General features: G+C 37.2%; 1 protein-coding gene across 1 annotated transcript in view; it reads right to left on the bottom strand.

The window, feature by feature from the left end:
• GLIPR1L1 (GLIPR1 like 1) overlaps nt 1-21,892 on the bottom strand; it is a 35,879-nt gene extending 13,987 nt beyond the window's left edge. Inside the window, exons 1-3 of the mRNA XM_023257260.2 lie at nt 21,614-21,892; nt 3,898-4,143; nt 331-431 (exon numbers count right to left, since the gene is read on the bottom strand). Of these exons, the coding sequence (XP_023113028.1) occupies nt 331-431; nt 3,898-4,143; nt 21,614-21,889 (623 nt within the window). The 5' untranslated portion in view covers nt 21,890-21,892. The remainder of the gene's footprint in view (nt 1-330; nt 432-3,897; nt 4,144-21,613) is intronic.
• Nucleotides 21,893-26,838: the final 4,946 nt, after the last annotated feature.

The raw sequence follows: 26,838 nt of genomic DNA, 5'->3' as shown, positions 1-26,838 counted from the left end.
ATATTACTGTGACAATGTATTTTGTTATCTTTTTTTTTTAAACTTTAAAGTTTCCATAATGTTCACTCTCAAGTTTAATTATTTCATGACAGGTATAATTTTTTTACATAAGGTAATATTCTCTCACCACCTTCTATTTTAATGTATTTCTTTTGAGTAGTGTTATAGACAGAGACTTCACTTATCAATTTTAGTATATGTGCTGCCGAAGCGAGCACGAGACTTCACTTATCAAAAATATACTTGTCTCTTTAGTATAAGGTTCTATTTTGGAAACAATTCTTAACATGTATTTTAATTTAAAATATTTTGAATAGCAAAATAACTTACGCAGGTCCATAGTTGCATACGTATATGGCAGTTTCATGGTTCCCAAGTGTAGGACACATTGTAATTGCACAACCGACTTTATATGAATTGGCCCAAACTACCTATAAGGAAAGGAATTTTAAAATAAAATATGTAAAACAACTTTATGGAAACAATGCATTATGAGAACAGGTCTAATCTTTGTCATGCTATCAAAAAAGAATGCACGCTATTTATTGTGTTTTTTTCCTTAATTTTTACTATTAAACAACTATTTTGTTTAGTCTGCTTTCCTGAGGGCTAACTAGTTTTTCCTCACTGTTAATTCTCATAAATCAAAAGGAGAATATAACATAAACACTTATATTTTTTAGATGACTTATGAAATATATTTAAATTTTCTCCATGATCATATCATACAAATGATATTAAAATCATAATATAAGGGAAAGCAATAATGAAATTTTCTTTCTTTTTATCAGAAATGTTCTACTTCATTTATGATCACCTTTCAAATTTTGTGGTCTTAACCATATTCTTACCTTTGTTAAGTCACAAGAGACAGACAGGGATAGAGATTAAGGACATAATGAGTTTACTGAAGAAAGATGCCTGACACAGATATGGTGAATCTTTATTTTTGTCTAGTTGCAAAAAATAGCAAAGTTATTCAAAAAGAAGAAGACTCCTATGGAAAACCAGACATGGGGAGAGAGAGAGAAAAAAAGTGAAGCAGATTACTATTTCTTTGTGACAATGATAGAAGGGAATTTTTCTCTATTTCCTGAATGAATTAAGGGAGAATACTGATTTCCTCCATTTGAAAAGCAAAATCCTCCAAGGAAAGTTAAAATAGATTTTGACAACATGAATGAATTTTCTGAATTCATTTATTTTATAATTCGGTTAACAAAATTTATTAACATATTTTATAAACTGATGTGTTAGTCACTATTTCCCATGGTGTAGGTGTAGCCAGAATCAACAGTTTTACAAAATATATTTTAATGCCTCTTTGGTTGCCTGAGAAAAAGCAAAGGGTAATAAAAAGGACAGTGAACTGAGAATTAAGAAATGAGTTTTGCTTCTAACCATGTCTGTGGCTTTAGAGACTGACACATAAATTCTGACAGATAAATTCTAGTTTCCTACTTAATAAAATGAAATTAAGCTAGATCCAAAAGAGATCCTTTTCCTTTTGAATGTTTCAAAAAGCTAGTAAGCTATACAACTGCAAGCATGTATATATTTTAGGAAACCATGTCTAAAAATTTGGTTCACGAATAAATGACAACTCCATAAAATTCTGTTTGTTTAATGTATCTAAGTTGTGATTCTGTTTTGGCTTTGGGAATGGTAAAAGTAAATATTGACTATGTGTAGGTTTAAAACGTATTGCTTTCATTAAAGGGACTAGATGTGACAATGCAAACACTGGTTGTAACTTCAGTATGAATATCTGCAATGGTAAATGCAAGAAATTTTTGGCTTATTTTGTTTAGAACATAAGCAAGATATAGTTGTTGAACCAATAGGAAGAATGCACCCATTCCTAATTACCTAAGCGTATGTGTAAATTAGCCAGTGAGGAGTGAACTTCCAATTCTGATGCAGCAATGCTAGGGGAGGAGGGTTATTTGGGAAAAGGTTCCTTTTTTCTGGAAACAAAAGAGAGAGAGAGTCAAAGGATTATATAAAGGTTGTAACTTGGTCTTGATGCCATATTAAGGATATTGCATTCTGCTTGTTATCAGTACACCTGACATTTGGATTCTATTCTTTCAATTTTCCCAGCAGTAGCCAAACTATATTCTTTGCAGACAACATCTATCCTGAGAAGAGTGTCCAGACTTACAGTGTCCTGTTATTGGGCAAAGGGTGAATAGAGGGGGAGCATGGAAGCTGCTAACCTCTTTGTTCAGTGCTTCTCTGATAAAAATGACTTGCTTTGAGTCATTGTATACATCTTATACAGATGAGTAAGTTTGGAGAAGACAGCCCTTTCTGTCACTCAAATGAGGCGTCATAGGAGCTCAGTGCCATTTTCAGGATTGGCTTAGCTTAAAAGTGACCTCTACTTCTCACCAAAAATTCCCACTGAAACAACCAGAATACTTGGAAAAATAACAGGAAATAATGTTTTCAAGGTACTAACATCAGGCAACTAACATCAATGTCCGCTGTGGTTTGAGAGGAAAAGATTCAGGCTGTACAATTGTTCCAGATTATTGCTGTGAGTTTCCAGGTCATGGCTGGGGAGGTGGGGGGTTGAGGTGTGGGAAACCAGGAGAAGCTTGATGGATTCACATAGCTGAATTCAGCTGATTCAGAGGCAGAGCTGAAAATGTGGGGAGACCAAGGAGGCAGGAACATAGCACCGGGGTGGTAAAAATCGTACAGTGACACAACTATAGCGATCTACAAGGAGTCCTCACCATCAATTCAGCAGAGCATTAATCAGCATGCATGTGAAGAAACTACCCTAGGTCCGGGAAAGAACTACCTATAAAGCTAGAGGAAAGAATGCTAAGACTTAAACAGGGCTAGGAAGGGAGCCTATTTCTACTAGCCACACTGGAAAATATCAATTTCTGGGGCATTGGGTAGAATCTGCATAAGAGTCTTGCCTTACAGGAACCAATTTTCAGATGATGTAACTATCCCAGAAGACAGTTCAAGAATATTTATGGTTATATAAATAAATGCAGCATCCAAAAAGGCAAAATTTACAAAGTTGAAAATACAATAAAATTTCTCCAGTGGGGTAAGAAGCAGGAAAATTTGACCCATAACGAAGAAGAAAAATCAATCCATTTAAACTAACACAGAACTAACATGGATGGTAAATTAGGAGGGAAAACATTAAAATAGTGACTATAACTGTATCCCATGTGATTAAAAAGCTAGATGAAAGATTAAACATACTAGATACAGTCATTGATGATATTAAAAGAGGAAAAAATAGTGAACTTCAGGTATAGCAATAGGACTCTCTGAAATTAATCATAGAGGGGAAATAATCAAGAGAGAAGAAAACATCAGTCAACTATAGAAAAACTTCAAGTGGTCTCCTACATGGGTAACAACTCTGAAGGGAGGAACAAGTGAGAATGGTAAATATTTGAAGAAATAATGGCAAACATTTTTCAAAATTTGATTTAAACCATAGACCTATAGTCCCCAGAAGCTTAGTAAACAGCAGCACAAAAAGCATGAAGAAAACTGCAGTGCATTATTATGAAACTGCTGGAGACCTGTAATAATGGGAAACGGTTTAAAGGCAGTCAGAGCAAAAAGACACATTAAGTACGAAGGAATAAATAAAAGAGTATAGTAAATTTCTAGTTGGAAACAATGCAAGTGAGATGACAGTCTCACTTTTTAAGATTTTTAAACTCAGAAAAACAAAACAAACAAATACACAAAAAAAATCAATACATAGAATTCTATTCCCAGTATAAATAGCTTTCAAATAAAGGTGTATTTTTTAGATACTCAAAAGACACTTAAAAGAAAATGCTCAAAAAGTTGTCTTTTGATCGAAATGTGCATAAAGAAGAACTAATCAGTAAACTATCAAATATTTACCTGTGTGTAATGGCCACAAACTTTGGAACATGATAGGGCATTATAATCATAAAATGCAGTTTCATTAAACCAAGCAATAACAGCCAATCTTGGTGAGAATATGCTGAATCCACCTAGCCAGATATTTTCTCCAACATATTGAAAAGTCGGATGACATCCATAGGATTTTGATAAACAGGAGTTGTGTTTGAACTTGCACTTGTTTGCCCATGCTTTAGCAACCTGCGCTAAACCATCATCCCAAGTCTGAAAGATAAGAATTTAAATTCAATTGTGCATGTTTGCTTGGATTAAAGTTATTCTAATGATTGTAATCAATTCAACTTTTTAAAAATTTATTTTAATAAAAAATAGATTTTTTTTGTATTATGTTTGTAGTTAGTCATTATTTTTAGTTCTGCTTCAGAAACATTTAGTACCCATTCTATGACAGTTTATCTTTGTATTTCCAATACCTCACAGATGGCCTGGTACAGTAGAGGCACTCAACAAATATAGTTGAATGTGATTTAAATAAGCCAAGAGTTCTTGGTTTAGTAATTCAGGTCATGAAAATATATCATAAGTGAAAGATGAATACCCATTCATAGTTAATAAGAGAAAATGCCTCTTAGAATGCTAGGAATAAAATATTTTTAATTTGATTAAGAATATCTACCAAAACCAAAAACAAACAAAAAACTCTTCCATGGGCATCAAGATATAATGGTAAGATATTGAAAGCTTTCCCCCCAAATTGGGAATGTAACAAGATGTCTCATTATTTTTATTTAAAATAATACAGGGGACAGGACACCTGGGTGGCTCAATCGATTGAACAATCAGCTATTTATTTCAGTTCAGGTCATGATTTCGAAGTTCATGACATCAAGCCCTTCATCAGGCTCTGAACTGACAGTGTGAAGCCTGCTTGGGATTCTCTTTCTCTTTCTCTCTGCCCCTCCCCTGCTCTCTCTCTCTCAAGATAAATAAACATTAAATTAAAAAAATAATAATAAAACAAAATAATAAGGGGGTTAGGTGGTATAATAAAATATGTGAGCTATAAATACATAATAAAAAAGATATGAAATATATAATTATTGGAATCTATTATTATTCATACATAACAAGACTGGGTTACATAGAAAATTCAAGTGAATGCACCAACAATACTGTATGAAAAAAGTGAAATTATCAGTTCCAAATACCAGGAAAATACACAAAATTGTATTTCCATATATACTTTAGAAACAAATAGCTTCAAAGATAACAAATATATAAAAATATATCCAATAAATGACATAAAAAAATCTGTACACTGAAAAACTACAAAATATCACTAAGATAAATTTGTAAAGACTTAACTAAATGAATAGATATAAAATGTTTATGAACTGGGACAGTTAATATTAGAGAGGATTGGATATTGAAATTTAAATCATGTCTAAAGAAAATCCACATAACTTTTTCTTTTTTGGTGGAAATTGATTTCAAAATTCAAAGTAAGTCTTTGAATAAAGACAGTATTTTTTTAATTTAATTTTTTATTTTTTTAAATTTACATCCAACTTAGTTAGCATATAGTGCAACAATGATTTCAGGAGTAGATTCCTTAGTGTCCCTTACCCATTTAGCCCATCCCTCCTCCCCCAACCCCTCCAGTAACCCTCAGTTTGTTCTCCACATTTATGAGTCTCTTCTGTTTTGTCCCCCTCCCTGTTTTTATATTATTTTTGTTTCCCTTCCCTTATGTTCATCTGCTTTGTCTCTTAAAGTCCTCATATGAGTGAAGTCATCTGATTTTTGTCTTCCTCTGACTGACTAATTTCACTTAGCATAATACCCTCCAGTTCTATCCACGTAATTGCAAATGGCAAGATTTCATTCTTTTTGATTGCTGAGTAATACACCATTGTATAGATATACCACATCTTCTTTATCCATCCATCCATTGATGGACATTTGGGCTCTTTCCATACTTTGACTATTGTTGATAGTGCTGCTATAAACATGGGAGTGCATGTGTCCCTTTGAAACAGCACACATGTATCTTGTGGATAAATGCCTAGTAGTGCAATTGCTGGGTCGCAGGGTAGTTCTATTTTTAGTTTTTTGAGGAACCTCCATACTGTTTTCCAGAGTGGCTTCACCAGCTTGCATTCCCAGCTAAGAAAGTCTTTAAAAAGTAGAACAAAGCTAGAGGACTTACTATACCAGATATCAAGGCATCATAAATCTACATACATACTCTATATAATTTCAATTGTCCTGAATTTGTTATTTTCATTTTATGGCTCAGAATATGGCCAATTATGGTTAATGTTCCAAGGCACTGCCTAAGAATGTATATTATTTAGTTGTTAAGTGGAGTGTTCTTCTGTAAATGTCAATTAGATCCTAGTTGGTTAATGGTATTAGGTTCTTCTACATTCTTGCTGATTTTCTGTCTGCCTGTTGAGAGAAGAGTGTTGAGATTTCCAAATATAATTGGGAACTTTTATATTTTTCAAGTTGTATCAGTTTTCCTTCCTATATTCTAAAGGTCTGTTTTTTAGGGCATATAAAACTTTAATTAAAATTTCTTTAATGGATTGATTGTTGTATCATTATGTAATGTTGTTCTCTGGTAATTTTCTTTGCTCTGAAATCTACTTTATCTGATATTAATAAAGCTACTCCTACTTTCTTTTTTTAAGAAAATTTTTTAATGTTTATTTATTTCTGAGAGAGAGAGAGAGAGCATGTGCGTGCACAGAGAGAGGGGAGGGGCAGAGAGAAAAAGAGACACAGAATCTGAAGCAGGCTCCAGGCTCTGAGTTGTCAGCACAGAGCCCAAGGCAGGGCTGGAACTCAGGGACCTTGAGATCATGACCTGAATCTAAGTCGGACTCTTAACCAACTAAGCCACCCAGGCGCCCCTATAAAGCCACTCATGCTTTCTTTTGATTATTATTTATATGACATGTCTTTCTCTAACCTTTTGCTTTCCACCTATCCAAATCATTATATTTGAAGTGACTTTCTTGGTTATAGCATATTGTTGGCTCACATTTTTAAAAACCCATTCTGATAATCTGTTTTTTAGTTGATGTATTTGGACTATTTTACATTTAATGTACTTATTGATAAGTTAAAGCATAAGTTTACTATTTTATTGTTTATTTTTTATTTGGTCCCATTGTTTTTCATTCACTTGTTTCACTTTTCCTGCCTTCTTGTGAACTATTTGAACATTTTTTAGAATTCCACTTTGATTTATACATACTTCTTTTTAGTATATATATATATATATATATGTAATTTTTAGAGGTTGCTTTAGATATTACATAACTTATGTAACTAGTCACAAACTACTGGTGTCAGCATTTTACCAGTTTGAGTGAAGTATAGAAATATTACTTCCATTTATGTTCCTTCACCACTCAGTCCACCAATACTATAACTGTCTTAAATATTTTTTCTACATGCCTTAAGAACCATATCAAACAATATTACAATTTTTGCTTCAACTGTCTAACATAATTTAGAAAACATTAAGGAAAAATAGTTTCTTATATTTACCCATACTTTTACTTTTTGCTTTTTTCTTCACTCCTGATGGTCCAAGAGTCTTGTTTCATCATTATCTTAGTGTTTGAAGAATTTCCTTAGCTATTCTTTTAGAGTGGGTCTGCTTATGACAAATTATCTTAGTTCTCCTGAATCTGAGAGTGTTTTAATTTCACCTTCATTCCTGAAGTATATTTTCCCTCTGGGTAGGATTCTTGGCTGACTATTCTTTGAAATTGAAATTGAAATTGAAAATGTTGTGCCACTTCCTTTGGGCCTCCATGGATTTGGATTAGAAGTTTGATGACCTTGAAATTGTTGTTTTCCATTAGGTAATGCATTGCTTTTTTCCCAGTGCTTTAAACATTTTTCCTTGCCTTAAATTTTCTAAAGTTTGATTATGATGTATCTTGGCATGAACTTCTTTGAGTTCATCACATTTGGGCCTCACTCAGATTTATGTTCATGTTTGTACCCAAATTTTGGAAGTTCTCAGCCATTATTTCTTAAGATGTTTTTTTCTCCCCCTCCCTATCTTTCTCTATTCCTTTTGAGACTCCAATGACACACATAGATATTTTGTTCTTGCTTTATAGATCCCTATCTGTTCACTTTTTCCCTTTGGTCCATTTTCTCTCTGTTGTTCAGATTTTGTAATTTCTATTGTTCTATCTTCAAGTTTACTGATTTTTTTTTCTTTTGTCATTTTCATTCAACTGTTGAGCCCATCCAGTAAGTTTTTTTTTAAGTAATCTCTACACCCAACATGGGGCTCAAACTCATGACCCCAAGATCAAGAGTCCCATGCTCTACTGACTGAGCAGCAGGTACCCATCCAGTGAATTTTTTATTTTGGTTATTATATTTTTCAGTTGTAAAATGTCCATTTGAATATTCTTTATAATTTCCATTTCTTTGCTGATACTTTCTATTTTTTCATTTGTTTTAAGCATTTGTATAATTCCTCTTTGAAGCATTTTTATGATGAGCCCTTTAAAATTGTTGTGAGATAATTCTTATGTCTCTGTCATCTGGGTATTGGCGTCTGTTGTCTTTTCTTATTCATATTGAGATTTTTCTGGTTCTTGGTATGATGAGCGATTTTTCATTGTGTGCTTAACTTTTTGAATTTTATGTTATGAGACTCTAGGTTTTATTAAATCACCTGTTTTTGCAGGTCTTCACTAAAACTGCTCCAGTGGGGGAAAAGGGACACCACCTCTTTATCACTTGATTGGTGGGTGAAAGTCCAGACTCCCCACTCTGACTAACCCTGTAGGAGGGATACCTTGTTATTACTGGAAGGAGATGGATATCCAGGTTCCCCTTTTGCTTTTGCTGACATCATCATCCCACTGGGAGAGTAAGGGTTGCCTTTTTATTACCAGGTAGGATGAAAATCTAAGCTCCCTACTCAGCCTCCACTAGCACCATGGGGAGGTGGTTATGAGGGACACTTCATTACTTCTGTGTGGTAGTGAAAGTCCAGGTTCCATAATTGGCCTCTTCAGATACCATCCTGGCTGGGGGGGAAGGGACACCATATTATTACCTCATGAGGGCAAGAAGCCTCCTCTGACACAACACTGGTAGAGAGGAGGTGGGAGGGGTCCCTTACTAGCATCGGTCAAGGATGATAATCTAGGCTCTCCACTTAGCCTTTGCTAAAAAAGATAGGAGGATTGTTGCTTCCCCTCCCCACCCCCGTGTTATTTGTCTGAAGGCGGATGGTTATCAAAGTAAAGAAAAAAGAAACATTTCTTCCTGACTAGGTTGCCCTTTTTCTTTGTCAAGATAGAGCAGACTTTTCTTGAGGCTTTTATTTTCTGTATCCATTGGCATTTCTGGGATTTAGGCTTCTGTCATATCTAGTCCAATGTATACAGGAGTCAAAGAGGAAATACATGGAGCTCACTTTGTGTCATTTCTTGAGTCTGGAGTCTCTGGCTACTTTGCTTTTTTATCTCTCCAACTTTAAGAGTCTTCTAGGGGCACCTGGGCGGCTCAGTCGGTTAAGCATCCAACTTCAGCTCAGGTCATAATCTTGTAGTTTGTGGGTTTGAGCCCCACATTGGACTCTGTGCTGAGACCTCAGAGCCTGGAGCCTGCTTCGGATTCTGTGTCTCCCTCTTCCTCTGCCCCTCCCCCACTCACAGTTTTTCTCTCTCTCTCTCTCTCTCTCTCTCTCTCTCTCTCTCTCTTTCTCTCTCTCTCAAAAATAAAGATTTAAAAACATTAAAAAATATGTCATATATATGTCATATATAATATGAGGTTTTTATCTATATTTAATGGGAAGGATAGTGCACATGGATATACTCCATCTTGTCGGTAAGATGATTTCTTAAGTTTTTTGCTCATTGTATGTTCCATTCCTATCTCCATAATTCCAAAAAAGCATTCCAAGTAGGTAGACAGACATTCTGTAATTCTTTGCCTCAAGATTTTTGGCATGCCAGAAAGCTTAAGTAGCTAAAAATAAAGGGGTGCCTTGGTGGCTCAGTCAGTTAAGACTCCAACTCTTGATGTGGGCTCAGGACATGACCTCACAGTTCCTGGGACTGTGCCCTGCATCAGCCTCTGCACTGACAGTGTGGAGTCTGCTTGGGGTTCTCTCTCTCCCCCTCCCTCTCTTTCTACCCGTCTCCAGCACTCCTTCCTCTCAAAATAAATAAATAAACTTAAAAACAAAAAAGGAGCTAAAATTAAAGGCTACTGCCAGTAATACAATCACAGCCTTGAGCATACAGCAAGATTTCAGATGGTAGCATGGTGGCCTTTGGAAAGTAGAATATCTAACATGGTTCTCCCAGCCTCCATCAGCATTTCTGTGTCATTGGACTGTGTTGGGAGCATGTCCAAACCTGGAAGGGTAATGATATTGGCATCTCAATGATAATTTGGAAGGATAATAATGATTATTGACTTGATTACTTAAGATGATTCACCTATCTTTTGGAACAAAGACCCCAGGTTTTTTGCTTTTTGTTTTTTGTATAACAATACAATGTTTAAGATCACATTTTTAATCCCCTTGTCAATGTGAGGACTAAACATTACAATTAGGGTAATTTAATGGTAATAAATAAATGACATTTCATTTTCACTTTAAGATTGTAGATTTAAATTCATACTACTAATTTCATTGGTTAACTTCCTACATTTCTTGACACTTTAATCACTCATATTCCTTCAAACTACAAAAATTGTTACGTGAAAAAGTTTGTTTACAGTAGCCAAGAGAGACTTCAGCAGTTCTCAGAGGACAGATCATAATTTACTCTTCTGAAAAAATGACTAGACTGAGTGATGAGTTCTCATATACCACCCTTCACCAAAAATTATACATACTTGAAAGAGGCAAGATACCACAAGGACAGAGCCTCTATTTTTCTCACAGCCACTATAAGACAGATGTAATTACAGAATCAAACAAACAATAAATCGGCAATAGCAAACAAATGTTTTCAAGCCAGGCCTTCTCACTTATATTCCTTGCTAGAAACCAATTCATTCCTTTTCCGAGATATTTCAGTTTAGCTATAAACTCTGGAAAGCTTTATCTCCTCTTATGCCTGTGAAAATCCTTGTCTTTTACCTGAATCATTGAGAAGTTTCTCCATTTTAAAAGAAAATGAAAAAAAAAAAAAAAGAAAAGACCAGCTTAAATCTGGTATATATTTTTAAAGAAAATATATTAGTTAAAACATAGTTCTAATGTAGAATAACTTGTATCAAGTCATCCCCTACCCAAAGTATGGTACAAGTGAAAATTATTCTATCATTCTAATTGAGGCCTAGTCTTTTAAAAAAAAAATTTTTTTAACGTTTATTTATTTTTGAGACAGAGAGAGACAGAGCATGAATAGGGGAGGGGCAGAGAGAGAGGGAGACACAGAATCTGAAACAGGCTCCAGGCTCTGAGCTGTCAGCACAGAGCCCGACACGGGGCTCGAACTCACGGACTGTGAGATCATGACCTGAGCCGAAGTCGGACACTTAACTGACTGAGCCACCCAGGTGCCCAAGACCTAGTCTTAATATACAAATGCTTTGGGATGAGGACTGGGTGTTGTATGGAAACTAATTTGACAATAAATTATATTAAAAAAATACATATATATATATATATATATATATATATATATACACACACACACACAAATGGTGAACACAACAGCTTTGAAAGAACAGGAATTAATATCTGATGGCAAAGGAATTATATGCATTTAAAATATGTATTGCAAGCCAGTTCAAACATGCATAGTATGTGTATAAATTGTAATTATCTAGGTATATGTATAACTGCAAAAATCTAGTTGCATTTTGGAATTCTCAGGGACTCTTTGAGGCCCATTTTTTCCCCTGATTGAACAGCATAATTAAAAATCTTTCTAAAAAAATATTTTAAAAGGGGCGCCTGGGTGGCTCAGTCAGTTAAGCGTCAGACTTCGGTTCAGGTCATGATCTCATGGTCCCTGAGTTCCAGCCCCACATTGGTCTCTGTGCTGACAGCTCGGAGGCTGGAGCCTGCTTCAGATTCTGTGTCTCCCTCTCTCTCTGGCCCTCTCCACTCATGCTCTGTCTCTCTCTGTCTCAGAAATAAATAAACATTAAAAAAAATATTTTAATGACACCTTAGATCTGGTAATGCTTTCACCTAAAACTAAATTGCTACTAAGTCTCTAGTTCTATGGGAAAACTTTTACTAATATTCTGCCTTAACTTGTAAATAGAAGACTTTGACATGCTTGTAGACACAAATTTTAAAAAGCCCAATCACCTGTCTTCTGCCTAGCCTTAACTCCAGTACACTCTGCAAGCTCTCCCGACCACAAGCCCTCATATTATGAAGTCCATCCATATCACAGAAGCGCCTCTACACAAGAAAGAATAAGAAAACCTACTAAGAGATTCTTCCAAAAATAAACTAAAAACAAAGAGAATTATAATAGTTTCATATGGAGAGTTCCCACACTATCTTTTTAAAAATATGCTTATAAAAACATGATGCTTCTACTAGTGCTATGGCAAGAAACAGTATATTGTGCACAGAGTTGAGGGTGGGAGAATGCCTGGATGTTGCAGTGTGCTACTGAAGAATTTATGCTATATATGGATGATATAAAAAAGAATGATACTGAGTAATACAAATAGTATAACAGTCAATGTTCAAAATTCCTGAAAGGATTATAAGAAATGATGCCCATAACAAAAATAATACTTTATAAAGTCAGATTTATTGAGGTATAATTGATATGATAGAACTTTACATATTTTATGTGTACAGTTTGATAAGTTTGGACATATGCAGACACCTATGATAGCATCACCATAATCTGGGTAAAAGACATAACCAACACCTCCCAGAGTTTCCTTGTGTCCTTTTGATGTTGTTTGTTTGTTTTTGTGGTAAGAATATTTAACACGAGAGTTACCTTCTTCACAAGTTTTGAAGTGCCCCATACTATATTGCTAACTATAGACACTATGCTATATGGCAGATTTCTAGAACTTATTCAACTAACATAACTGAAACTTTATACCCTTTGAATAACAATTCCCCAATACCTCAACCACCTCACCCCCAACCCCAGCATTGTCAGCGCAGAGCCCAACGTGGGGCTCAAACCCACGAATGATGAGATCATGACTTGAGTCTCAAATCAAGAGTCAGACGCTTAACTGACTCAGCCACCCAGGCACCCCAGGACTTTCCTTTTTTGTGGCCGAATAATATCCCATTGCATGTATATACCACATTTTCCTTTTCCATTCATCTATTGATGGACCCTTGGGTTGTTTCTATATCTTGTCTATTGTGAATAGTACTACAGTGATCATGGAAGTGCAGATATCTCTTCAAGATCTTGATTTCAATTTTTTGGATATACACTCAGAAGTGGGATTTCTGGATCTTAGGGTAGCTCTACTATAATTTATTAAGCAATCTTCATACTGTTTTCCAGAACTGTGGCACAATTTTATATGCCCACTAACAATGTACAGTGTTTCCAATTTCTTTACAACCTCACAAACACTTATCTTAAATTTTATTTGTGTTACTACTAGTTGCCTCTAGGATAAAGATCTGCAATTAATAGGAAATGCAATTAATAAGATCTGCAATTAATAAGAACAGTGGTCTGACTATAAATGCCATATTAATTCAACCAAAAAAAGGGAAGAAATGAGGAAAAAATAACCTCTTACTTTATAATAGCAAGAGAATCAATAGATAGTTATTCTTCACATTGGTAAAGCAATTATCCAATGAATGACTTTGGGATCTCTGGTAATATTGCAGGTCAATGAGCTAACCTGGGTAAGGGTCCCAGCAAGGGACCAAGGGTCTTGTCTCAGCAAGAGAGGTTGAATCCAATTCACCTTCTCTCCAACTTGTGCCACTAAGGAATTAAATTGTTAAGCCACTAAAATTTCAGGGTCTATTTTATAGGACAGCCTAGACTAGCTTCATAAAACTTACTACTCAAAGTAGAGTGAAGCCATAATAAAAATCTAAACTTAAACCACCCTGAGACCTAAGTAGGAAGGATTCCTGCTGTGGGCCCAGATTTTATAGGACATCACATATTACACACACACACGCACACACACACACACACACACACACACACACAGGGTATTATAAAATGAAAGATTCTTCTCATTCTAACCTTAGCACATGTTCAGTGTGACCCATGACACCGACATGTTTTTAAAACAAAAGGCATTTATATGTGAATGGTAAAATAGTTTGTGAATATTGTTGCTGATGATGTAAGAGACAGACATTGCTTCAGAGTACAGGGAAGATTTTAACTATGTTAACTCTTAGGCAAGAGAAAAGATCAACTTGTCAAATCTTTTAAAGCAACATGAAAGCAGTGGATTCTTACATAATATAATATTGTTTAGCAGAACTACTGAAGATCTATTTCCTTCCTTCTCTCTTCAAATTCCCATTTTTGGGGTAAGGAAGACATTTTTCAATGGTAACAATTTCCATCACTGTTAAGTAGGGGTAAATGTAGATCTGTATGTTACCTAAGTGAAGCATGACATCAGTTCTTTACATTGGCCACTAGATGGACATGATCACCAGAATGGTGAATTTTATATTTATACAAATATACAAGACTTAAATTTTCCAAAAAAAATTTCAATACTTAAAATCGTTATTCACCCATTAAACGTTGCCTTTTAATTTTAATAGTTTTGATTATTTCAGAAGAAGTAAAAATTTAGTTACTGATTATATAAATGAAAATGAGTAAAATTATTCTGATTAAATCCAAATCTGAGCAAGGTAGGTAAAATCCTTGAAACCATACATTCTTTACTAAATAAAGATTGAATTACTGAGCAAACAATGAGATTGTATGTAGGTTTCCATTTTTATTCTTCCTTTAGCCCACAAATGTTGGTGGTAAGCTTGCCTGAACCGTGTGGGGAATTTAACAGTTAGCTGGCAAGCAGTGAGGAAAATTATGTCAGAGGCAGGAATAACAGCAATCCATGTTATTCAGGGCCAAAACATCTGAAAAAATGTGATCTATAACTCAGAATCATGAGTTCACTGAACTTGAAGCTCTAAGCAGAGATTGGAAAACAAAATAGTGGTTGTTGGTTGCGGTATGGGTTCAACACGATATTTTAAGAGTAAAAAAATGGCCAGCTTGGAGAAAGAAATGAAAGCTAGAGTCAAGAAGTGTGGGGCTTTTGAGGCATGGAAAAGAACTGCTTCTATATAGCATATATTAAGATATGAGATCTTAAAAAGACTTTGAGAGACTAATGTCATAAAACTTTTGTGCGATTAGGACAAAGAGGAGATGAAGAATGTGACTCCAAGGATATCTTCTTAAGTGATTAAAAGGTCCTTAGCAAATGAACAGATGAGGATGTACCCATTTCCCCAAAAGTCATATTTCAAGATAACTGGCATTAAGGTGAACAAGAAAAGCACCAAAATGAGAAAACAAAGAAAGACTTGAAAATTTCTCCAATTGGTACTTTAAGTGTGGGTATTGGTATTTGGAATTGATTGGGGGCATATAGCTGAAAGACTTTCAGATTTTTTGAGACAGATGTATTCCCAAAAATATTGTAAACTTGTTACGAAAAAAGTCTATGAATACCTTGGATCTTAAACTTCCATGGGCAGAAAGCAATCTGAGAAGGTTATTGAAGGGGCGGACCTATGCCGGCTGACCATGTCTCCTCCTCTTGAGTAATAGGACTCTGACCCTTCCCCAGCCAATTGGCCAAGGCCACGACCCTTCCCCAGCCAATCGACTGAGGCCACAGCCATTACCTCACCAACTGCCCCTAGGCCCCAATAAAACCTTTGTCCTTTTGAAACTCGCTCTCTCTCTCTCTCTGGTATCTCACCGCTGTGTCCGTGCAGGTAGGAGATTGAGCTCGAGCTAGCTCAAATAAAGGCTCTTTTGCTTTTGCATCGGACTGGGCTCCCTGGTGGTCTTTGGGGATCACGAATTCTGGGCCTAACAGTGATGGCTCAAAGATGGTATATTTCCCAATGCCCAATTCATTTTTGCCAAGGAGGATGATGAATAAGGAAGAACATTTTAGAGGGAGAAGATAGATACCACAGAAAACAATGGACAAGGGAACTTCTACTTCCTTAATCAAAAAAACTTTTCTGACCTCCAGTATATTAGGTATGAATACTGTCTACTATCTAAAGATTTCATAATCATTCTGAACCAACGATTGCTGTGTGGTTCCTATTCTTCCACTTTCTCAGTAGAAGTGTTTGTTATGGTTATCTTGTCTTGCGTTGCCTTTGAATATTGTTTGTGTGGAGGACAGATAGAGGCACTAGGCCAAGAGTGTTCACAACTGACTTCGTTGGGTTGTTGCATTCTACTCAGAGATATTAGATTCTGATTCAGTAACTAAACAGGATATTGGGCTTATCCTTTGGAGGAGGCCTTGAACTTATTCTGTTTATGGGATGGAAGGAATAAGTAAATATCTGATGACCATAAAAGTAGTCTGTGCTAGTGATAGTTAATGCAAGCATGCTAGGGTCATCAGACTAATTCTGGCCAGAGGGACCTGAGTGGGAATGACATATATCACCTCCAGGTCTGATTATAAAAATACCTGTACAGCCCTCTAGCTTTCTCAATGGTGACTCTCAAAAACATATGTTGGCATGATGGAACCAAAATAAAATCAGCCCATGGCACTGCACGAAGAAGTGATGTGGAGAGTGGTCCAACCAGTATTGGACTTTGTGTGAGTGAGATACTAAACCTATATTGTTTAAAGAATTATGCTGAGTGAAACGAGCCAGACCATGAAAAAACAAATACTGTAGGATCTTACTTACATTTGGAATCTAAAAAAACAAACTCATACATACAGACAATATGTTGGTGGTTTATGGATATGGGGGGTGGGTGAAATTGGTGAAGGAGGTCAAAAGGTGAAAACGTCCAGTTTTCAGGTAAATAAGTTCTGGGGGATGTACAGTAAAGCATGATGATGTGACTATATGCAACCATACTACATTGTATATTTGAAGTGGCTAAGCTATTAGATGCTAAACATTCTCATTACAAGAAAAAGAAATTGTAACTATGTGAGGTGATGGACATTAACTCAATTTGTGGTAATCATTTCACAGTATACATATATTGAATCATGTTGTACACTTAAATACAGTGTCATGTCAATAAAAAAATGGGGAAAAATGCCTGTGAGCTTTCAGGTTTCAATTGTTAACACAATATAATAGTCTATCATTTCCTGATAAATATAGAAATTGATATGAGAAATGAGGTGCTTAGTTTTCCTTGATGATTCAGTAGTGGAAGACTGGAGAAACTCCTATTAAAGTCCCAGCCAATAGTTAGCACTTCTGCTTCTGCCCAAGATGGAATAACAGGACTAGATTTTCTTTCCCACTTGAAACAATAAAAATAAAATATATGAAACAACAGGTGTCAGCACACATAACATCAAGCAAAGAAAGACCAGTGCTCCCTGACAGGGAGACCAATAAGCTAAACTTCAGCCTACTGCCTTGAGAGAATTTTCAGGCTACAAAGGAGTACCAGGTAAGAGAGACTTGCATAGAGAGAGAACTCCAAAGATGTTCAAAGGGTCCTGCTTGGATATTTGGCAGAGTAGTGATTAGCACATGCATATGAGGAACTTACCCAAGACTAGGGAATGAATCACTCAAAAAGATAAGGGAAATATTACCTAATGCTCACCCAGTCCTGGGAATAGTGCCTTTTTTCACTAGCCAGACTGGAAAAACCTCATAATCTTGGGAATTATGTAGAGTACTCAGAAGGATCTTGGCTTAATTGTGGGGGATATTTATCCTAGTCTAAACTACAGCTTTTGTGCAGCCCAACAAATCTTAAAAACGAGTCTAAAATGGATCAAAATGCCAAGTAACATGAATGCATGCCAGGAAAAAAAAATCCAGAATATTTATAGAAATACAAAAATAACCATCACCCAACAAGGTAAAATTAGCAATATCTGGTACCTGATAAGAAATTATCTGCATAGAGAGATGCAAGAAAATACAGGCCAAAATGAGCAGAAAAATCAATCAATGGAAATCCAAACAGAACTGACACAAGTGTTAAAGTTAGTAGAAAAAGCAAGAATGAGAAAAAAAAATAATGAAAAGAGCATCAGTGAACTGTGGGAAACTTCAAATGGTATAATGCACGTGTAATTGGAGCCTCTAATATTTTAATAGATAATGCGTAAAATTTTCTGTTTTAATTAAAATCTGCAGATACAAAAAGTTCAATGAACCCTAGGAAACATGATGTGACACTAGGGCACATCAAATTGCTCAAAACCAAGGATGAAGAGAAATTCTTAAAATCAGCCAAAGGAAAAGTACATATGATGTATATGGGAACCAAGAGAATGATCCGGCAGATTTCTCATCACAAATAATGTGAAAGAAGAAGACGGTGCAGCAACATCTTTAAAGTTAAGCTTAGAATCCTACACACAATGATAATATCTAGCAAAAATTAAGGAGATAGTTGTCAAAAGATGCAAACTTCCGGTTATGAGTAAGTACTATCCATATAATGTACATGATTGATGAGGAGAACAAAGGCAAAAGAAATGTAGCTAAATTTAAATTACCTTACAACTTGCAGCCCATCAACAAATACTTGAGACAGAGCAGGACTTTCCTCTAAGAACTCACAATTGTCTTAATATTAATGCTTTGCCAGAGGCAAGAAACAATTTTAGCTTGACAATAGCCAGATCTCCAGGATCCCGGAAATCTTTAACATATGAAAATCCTTTTGGAAATTTCCTTTGTCTTTACCACCAACCCCCCACCCCTCCCCCCACCCCTCCCCCCAGCTTAGACGTGTATAATCAATTGCCTTTACAATCCTATCCCTGCTCTTTCTGCCCATGGGTCCTGTCCCCGTGCTTTAATAGAAACACGTTTTTGCACTGAAAACGTCTCAAGAATTCTTTCTTCACTATTTGCTCCTGGCCCACATCACATCACGATGACTATAGCTAACACTGCTGTATGATATATAGGAAAGTTAAGAGAGTAAATCCTATGAGTTCTCATCACAAGGAGAAATTTTTATCCTTTATTCTTCTTTTTTTTTTTAATTATTTTTAACGTTTATTTGTTTTTGAGAGAGAGAGAGGGAGAGACGGAGACAGAGTGTGAGCTGGGGAGGGGCAGAGAGAGAGGGAGACACGGAATCCGAGGCAGGCTCCAGGCTCTGAGCTGTCTGCACGGAGCCCAATGTGGACCTTGAACCCGAGAACCATGAGATCATGACCTATGTCAAAGTCAGATGCTTAACTGACTGCACCACCCAAGCGCCCCTTCTTTTTATAAACTGTATCTGTATGAGAAAATGGACATTAGCTGAACCTATTGTGTCATTCATTTCACAATATATGTAAAGCAAACCCTCATGCTGTATGCCTTAAGTTTATACTGTGATGTATGCCAATTATTTCTCATTCGACTGGAAAAAATATACAGTTAATGCAATCGCCTAATAGAGAAAAATATAAGGAGAAATAAAGACTTTTATAACAGAAAAAGCTGATACGATTAAAAACCAACAGACTAAAGCATAAGAAATGTTTATGTCCCTTAAGCAGAAGGAAAATGATACCAAGTGGAAATATGGATCTAAACAACGAAATGAGGGGCACCTGGGTGGCTCAGTCGATTGAGCGTCTGACTTCGGCTCAGGTCATGATCTCGAGGTTTGTGAGTTTGAGCCCTGCGTCAGACTCTGTGCTGACAGCTCAGAGCCTGGAGCCTGCTTTGGGTTCTGTGTCTCCCTCTTTCTCTCTCTCCCTCCCTACCCCTGCTCACACTCTGCTTTCTCTCTCTCAAAAATAAATAAACATTAAAAAAATTTTTTCTTAAACAAAGAAATAAAGAGCACCAGAAAATGTAAAGGGTTAAATAACAAAAACGTTTACATGTCTACAAACTCAAACATAAAACAAAGTAAATGCAAAGAAGGCTGGTTTCCATTCACGTCTTCTCCACCCTATTCCTTTCTTCCCTCTTGCCTTCAGCTAACTATTTAAATTTAAACTAATTTTATGTATATCTTTTTATTATTTCCGTTGGAAACCAAAGCATATATATGTGTGTGTTTATATAGAATGCACATATATGTAAACATATACACATATATATAAATACCATCTTAATGACATAAGATAGTGCTTAAAAAATATATATTCAAATAAGTGTGGAGGAAATACTGTATAGCAAATCCATGTCATTGACCACCCTAACTTATTAGAGATTAAAGTACATATTACATATTAAAATATTTTAATAGTTCTGTATTAAAGAGATCAGTTTATTGTTGTTTAATCCAGTCCAGTGTTTCCCAAACCTATTTGAAACCTCTTCCCCCTCAAAAAATTCTTTCCCATGTAGCAGAATAGTGCAGTTTTAAATTGTGCTATTTGCTGAATGTGATCTTATAATACTTCCATTTTATGTACCTATTTAAAAAAATTTTTTTTAATGTTTATTTACTTTTGAGAGAGAGAGAGAGAGAGGCATGAGCAGGGGAAGGGCAGAGAGAGAGGGAGACATAGAATCCACAGCAGGCTCAAGACTGAGCTGTCAGCACAGAGCCCAAAGTGGGGCTTGTACCCACGGACCGCGAGATCATGACCAGAGAAGCTGGCCACTTAATCGACTGAGCCACCAGGTGCCCCTATTTCCATTTTATTTTCTGTTGGATAGAAAGGAACAAAGCTGAAATAGATATGTTTTACAACGTAGCTATACCTGCATAGTATATAAGCAAAACTATGCTGTCAACATTTATATTCATAGTTTCATAATGACATCTACATACAAGAAAATTTATAGTCAGACATTCGTTTAAAAACTGTAAATTCTATGAATTATTTTAATAGTCCAATGTTCTTGATGCTCATTCTTCAACAGAGTACTCTTTTTGCCTTAATGTCTATATGATGGTCTACAAAAGACACCATCAGTTCAATGTTTTTGGAATTAAACTTCACATTCTATTTTTCATGGAAATGACAATCTGATATTGCTCAAATGCTGATTTCATTATTCACATCCTTGTAGAACATTTCTTAAAGATGAATACTACACATGTAGTGCTGTTACATCCTTGAGTTCATAATAAGTGATCAAGAGAATCTCGATCCCTGTGTTCTTTCTTTTATCCGTAGTATCCCAGTTATGCAGTTTGGGGAGTGCTAGCCAAAATAAGGGGACAGGGTGGGGAAACCTGTGCGAAGTTGCGGAAGTACGTCTATTAGGCCTTAGCGATGAAGACCAAGCAACTCCCAAACACCATCCTTCCTGACTCCCCACCCTTCATCCTCCACCCCCACCCTCCATTCCCCTATCCTCCCTACCCCCCAATCCTTCCTCTCCCCCCCCCCCCGCCCCCCACTAAAGGGAGCTAAGCCTGGGCAAGATACAGGTTTAAGTTTTCCCTTCTTGTCCACGCCTATCACCCCCCTGAAGGATGATAGCCAGGCCAAGGTGTGATTCTTAAGTGCACGCTGAAAGTCCAGACTGAATTCATACAAATGGCTGCATCCTATTTATCCGCCAGTTACCTTAGGATGAACCAGAGAAATAAGATCCCAGCCCGGAGTTCTTTCTCACCATGTGTTTCATGTCGGCCGCGGGGGGCCAGACTTTGCCGCGCATGTCGTTGTGCGCCTTGACGCTGCTGTCTTTAAAATTCGTGTCTGTGATGGAGGGAACTTTGGCAGACGATTTACTGGCTACCAGACAGAGACCTAGCGTCCATAAGCAACTCAGTTTCTTCCTCAGAACCATAGCGGAATGCACAAGACGCTCTGACTGCGTGGACCAGTAACGGCTCGGCCAGCCAGTCCTCCGCGGCCCCGTGGGGACCACTCTCCGGGCTGGCTCCATCCTCCTGCACAAGCTCGAGCTCAGCGCGGGGATGCTCGGCTGGTTGGCCCCCCAGAGGGCTGCGCCAGAATCCGAGGCAGGACAGGCAGCAGGTAGCACACGTCAAAGCGCTGTGCTACAAGAGAAAGCCTTGGGTGGCCCTCTGGTGCGTGGTTTTAACCATCCAGGACGCTGTCTTAACCATCCAGGACGCTGTCTGAGGACCTAATCCAGAATCGCTGGGGAGAGCTCCTGAACTGCAATCCAGATTGCAACATGTTGGCGACACGGTGTTATGTAAAAAGACAACTGTATTAGATGCTGACAGTGGACCAGGCCGGCACAAAACCCTATATATTAGTTACATAGCCTCGGTTTTCATATGTAGCTTTTTTTTTACTGTTTTAAATTAACTGCAGTGTCATACTGCCCATATCTCCAGAAACTGGTAATAACTCAAGAATGGGCATTTTGTGTACTCCACATAGTATGATCCTAAATTATTACTTGGTCAAACATTTAATAATTCAAAAATTTGCCTTTGTTTTCTTATTTGGAGACTGACCACCTAGAAAGATAAAGATAGAGAGGTGTGGCTAAGTAGTTCCTCTTGACAAAATCTTCAATTCTTGATATTTGAGTTTGAAACAGACCTATGGTTTGGTTACTAGTAAACTTCAGATAAAGGACCACTTTAGTTGGCATGTTAACAACTAAGAATACATTTGGTTGCTTGTTTTACCTATATTGCAATGTAAATCAACTTCATTTGTTATTCAATAATAAACCAGCATTTTTTTTGGTGACATTTTCCAGTATTTCTGTGTTCAAATAAATATCTTTATTTGATGATTTGAGGTTGTTTACAGTGCCATTTAATTCAAGTAAATACATATTTATATCTGCTGACTATTCTAGTCAATAAATCTTGCCACTAAAAAAATCTTTGATGCAACTAGTTACCATTAAAAAAAAAATTTTTTTTAATGTTTATTTGAGAGGGGCAGAGCATGAGCAGGGAGGAGCAGAGAGAGAGAGACAGAGACACAGAATCCAAAGCGGGATGTAGGCTCTGAGCTGTCAGCGAAGGGTCCCACTCGGGGCTCAAACTCAGGAGCTGTGAGTTCATGACCTGAGCCGAAGTCGGATGCTTAACTGACTGAGCCACCCAAGTGCCCAGTAACCATTTTTAATAAGTAAAAAGTAGGGGTGCCTGGGTGGCTCAGTCGGTAGAGTGACTTCGGCTTGGGTCATGGTCTTGCGGTTCGTGGGTTCATATGCCACATTGGGCTCACTGCTGTCAGCACGGAGTTGCTTTGAATCCTCTGTCCCCTTCTCTCTATGCCTCCCCTGCTTGCACTCTCTCTCTCTCTTTCTCTGAAAAATAAACTTTTTTTTAAGTAAAAAGTTAAACATTAGGGGGTGCGTGGCTGGCTCAGTCAATGGATCTCAGGGTCGTGAGTTCAAGCCCCATATTGGGTGTAGAGATTACTTAAAAATAAAATCTTAAAAAAAGCAGAAAATTAAATTATAAAATGGGGAAAAATACAAGGATCCTAATGGAAATTCTACCTAGCAGGAGAGACAATATTTCTCATCTGTCTCTGCTGATGGAGAATTGCAATATATGTGACTAGCATTACTTACACAGTCCAAACTGAACTTCTTACATCCCACACCCTAAAACGGGTCCTTCCACAATCTTCCCTATCACAGTTAATGACGGTTTTATCCTTCTGATGGCTCAGGCCCCGAACTTTTGAGGTTTGGGTCCCTTGACAAATTCTGTTGTCTTTGTCTGTATATTTTCAGAACTTGACTACCATTCAGCATTTGAAAGGGCACTCCTTGATTTCATGCATAATTGCAATGGCTTCCTGGTGGACCTTCCTGCTCCTGCTTCCTAACCTCCCATGGTTTATTCTCCAGACAGCAGTCAGAGTGATTGTATATAGTCTTGAGCATACTTAAGTACTTTCAATGTCTATTATGTTCTAAGCATTCTTCCTGGTGTTTGGGCTTACAACACAGGAAACAAAACAAAGCAATCTGGTTTTTTTGGAATTCTAGTGAAGGGACACAGGGAATAAATGGTGAGCATAATAAATTCTATGATTAAGAAAAACACCCTGATGATATGTATAGAAAAGGTATAAATTGGGCTAAAGAATTTGGGAGCACTGGGGTGGAGGTGAGGGTGGCATGTTTGATTTCAAATAGAGTGATCAGTGTGGATGTCTTTGAGAAGGTGACTTTTGAGCAAATACTTGAAGGGGATGCAAGAGGGAAGTGTGTGGCTACTGGAGTAAGAGCGTTCAAGGAAGGAGTTTAAGTACAGGGTAGAACTATAATACTTGGCAAAAATCATGTGGAAGATGGGAGAGCTCAGTGGTTATAGTTGAATTATTCTAAAGTCCTTGTATTCCTGGAAGAAGGGTAGAAATATGGAGTGATTTTGACTTTATTAAGTGATACATACATGTTAAACAGTAAAAAATAAAATAAAATAAAATAAAATAAAATAAAATAAAATAAAATAAAAACTATTAAAAAAAAAAGAATACCAGACCAGTAGAGGGAAAACAATTTTCTCAGCATTTCTAGGACTTCATTCTATTGTCTCTATGTATATTTATCTTCATATTCCAATATTTAAATACTAAGTCTCAACACAGCATCCAAAGTGATCCTACTAATATAAGTCAGATCACTCTGTTCAAAACCTTCCAACTGATGGCTTCCCATGGCACTCAAAGCAAAATCCTCACTGGCTATCCTCACAGATGAGGAAGCATAAGGCAAGCTGACGTCCCACAATCCCACCACCAACTCCCCCCCCCCCCACCTCCCCCAGGTGGGAAATGTGGGACATTCCTCAGGTACTCCTGGATGCCCAAGAAGTAAGGAAAGGGAAAAACCAACAGAACTGATAGAGATCGTGTTCATGTAGCACAAGAGTCCCCATCAGTTTACAAATATCTTAGTAAATTATAAGAAAAAGGCAATCTCATCAATAGCCTAGCCTCCAGAAACCTATAGACTCAGTTTCCTGGAGCCCTAACATCACCTACCCCACCCATCACAACTCCCCTTGATGTGGGGAACAAAGGCAAAAAGGAAATGGTTGGAAAATTAAATTTCTTTATAACCTGCAGCCCATTGACAAATACTTGAGATAGGCAGAGTATAACATTTCTCCAGGAACTCCTTATTACCTTATTGTTCATGGTTTGCTAGAGAAAACAAAACAAAACAAAACAAAACACTTAAGCTTGACAATAGCTAGGCTTCCAGTATCTTTTGAGTCCTCTTTAGTGTATGAATGTCCTTTTGGAAACTTCTCCTTGCCTTCACCTCTCCCAACTCCCAAGTATATAATCAGTCACTCCTCACAACCCCAGTCCAGCTCTTTCTGTTCACTGGTCCTGTCTTGGTACTGTAATAAAATTGGGGTGCCTGGGTGGCTCAGTCAGTTGAGCATCCGACTTCAGCTCAGGTCATGATCTCGCAGCTCGTGAGTTCGAGCCCTGCGTCGGGCTCTGTGCTGACAGCTCAGAGCCTGGAGCCTGTTTCAGATTCTGTGTCTCCCTCTTCTCTCTGTCCCAACCCATTCGCATTCTGTCTCTGTCTCTCTCAAAAATAAATAAACATTAAAAAAAAATTAAAAAGTAAAATAAAATCAAGATGGGGCGCCTGGATGGCTCTGTCGGTTGAGTGTCCGACTTTGGCTCAGGTCACGATCTCGCAGTTTGTGAGTTTGAGCCCCAGCGTCAGGCTCTGTGCTGACAGCTCAGAGCCTAGAGCCTGCTTCAGATTCTGTGTCTCTCCATCTCTCGGCCCCTCCCCTGCTCATGCTCTGTGTCTCTCTGTCTCTCAATAATAAATAAACGTTAAAAAAAATAAAAAATAATAACTTAAAAAAAATAAAGTCAAGAATTCCTTCTTGGCTTGGGCTCCAGACCCCACCACTCCAAAACCACATCACTCACTGTAGCCTTCAAGGCCCTAAACAAGGAGACCCTTTTATGATCTCACCTCCAGCTTCTGTTCCCTTCCTTTTCACTCCTCTGATACTTGGGCCCCCTTGTTATTCCTTAAAAGAGCGGAAGGAACTGATGCCTCAGGGCACTTGCTCATTTCTTTTGCCTAGAACCCTTTCCCCCAGAAAGCTACATGACTTGTTTATAACCTCTTTCAAGTATTTTCTCAAATTTCATCTTTTCAAAATACCTCACAGTGGTATTTTACATTACCCATCCTACACCTATCACTTCCTATTGTTTTTTTTCTGCCTTTATTTCCCCATAACCCTTATCCTCATATCATATGTAACTTACTTATTTAGATTATCACTTCTCCCCTCAATTGAATGTAAGCCCCATAAGGCAGGGATTGCTTATTAGTATTATTTTTACTACTGTATCCCCAGCATCTCAACAGAGTTCCATATTCAATGAACAAATTAATAAATGAATCCTATAAGATTCCAATCATTAGTTCCTTTTATGAAGTACTCCAATTAGAAGGAATTGTCTGTCATTAAATTACCTCATGTTCCTATATCTTATTACTTTCTCTTTTCCCCTATTAGTCAGGGTTACCAGAGAAACAGAACTAATAGACATATATTCCCACCCACTCCCTTTTACACACACATGTACACCTATAGATTTTAAAGAAATTGGCTCATACAATTGTGGGGGCTGAAAAGCCTAAAATCTTTAAAGCAAGCTGACAAGCTGAAGATTCAGATAAGAGTTGATGTTGGAGTCTTGAGTCTGAAGGTTAGAAACTCAGGCAGAATTTCTAGTCAGGCAGAATTTCTGTGTTGCACTCTGGAAGCAGAGTGCTCTGGGAACCTTCTTTTAGGTACTTATGGAGGCTTCACCACAGAGGCATGATTGATAAACTCCTTGGACTTGGATGATTAATTCAACTGGTAGCCCCCGTCCCCTTTTAGAAGGCCTGAG

Source organism: Felis catus, chromosome B4 (assembly GCF_018350175.1).
Source record: "Felis catus isolate Fca126 chromosome B4, F.catus_Fca126_mat1.0, whole genome shotgun sequence".
Classification (NCBI taxonomy): Eukaryota; Metazoa; Chordata; class Mammalia; order Carnivora; family Felidae; genus Felis; species Felis catus.
This window is presented reverse-complemented; position numbering and strand designations above follow the sequence as displayed.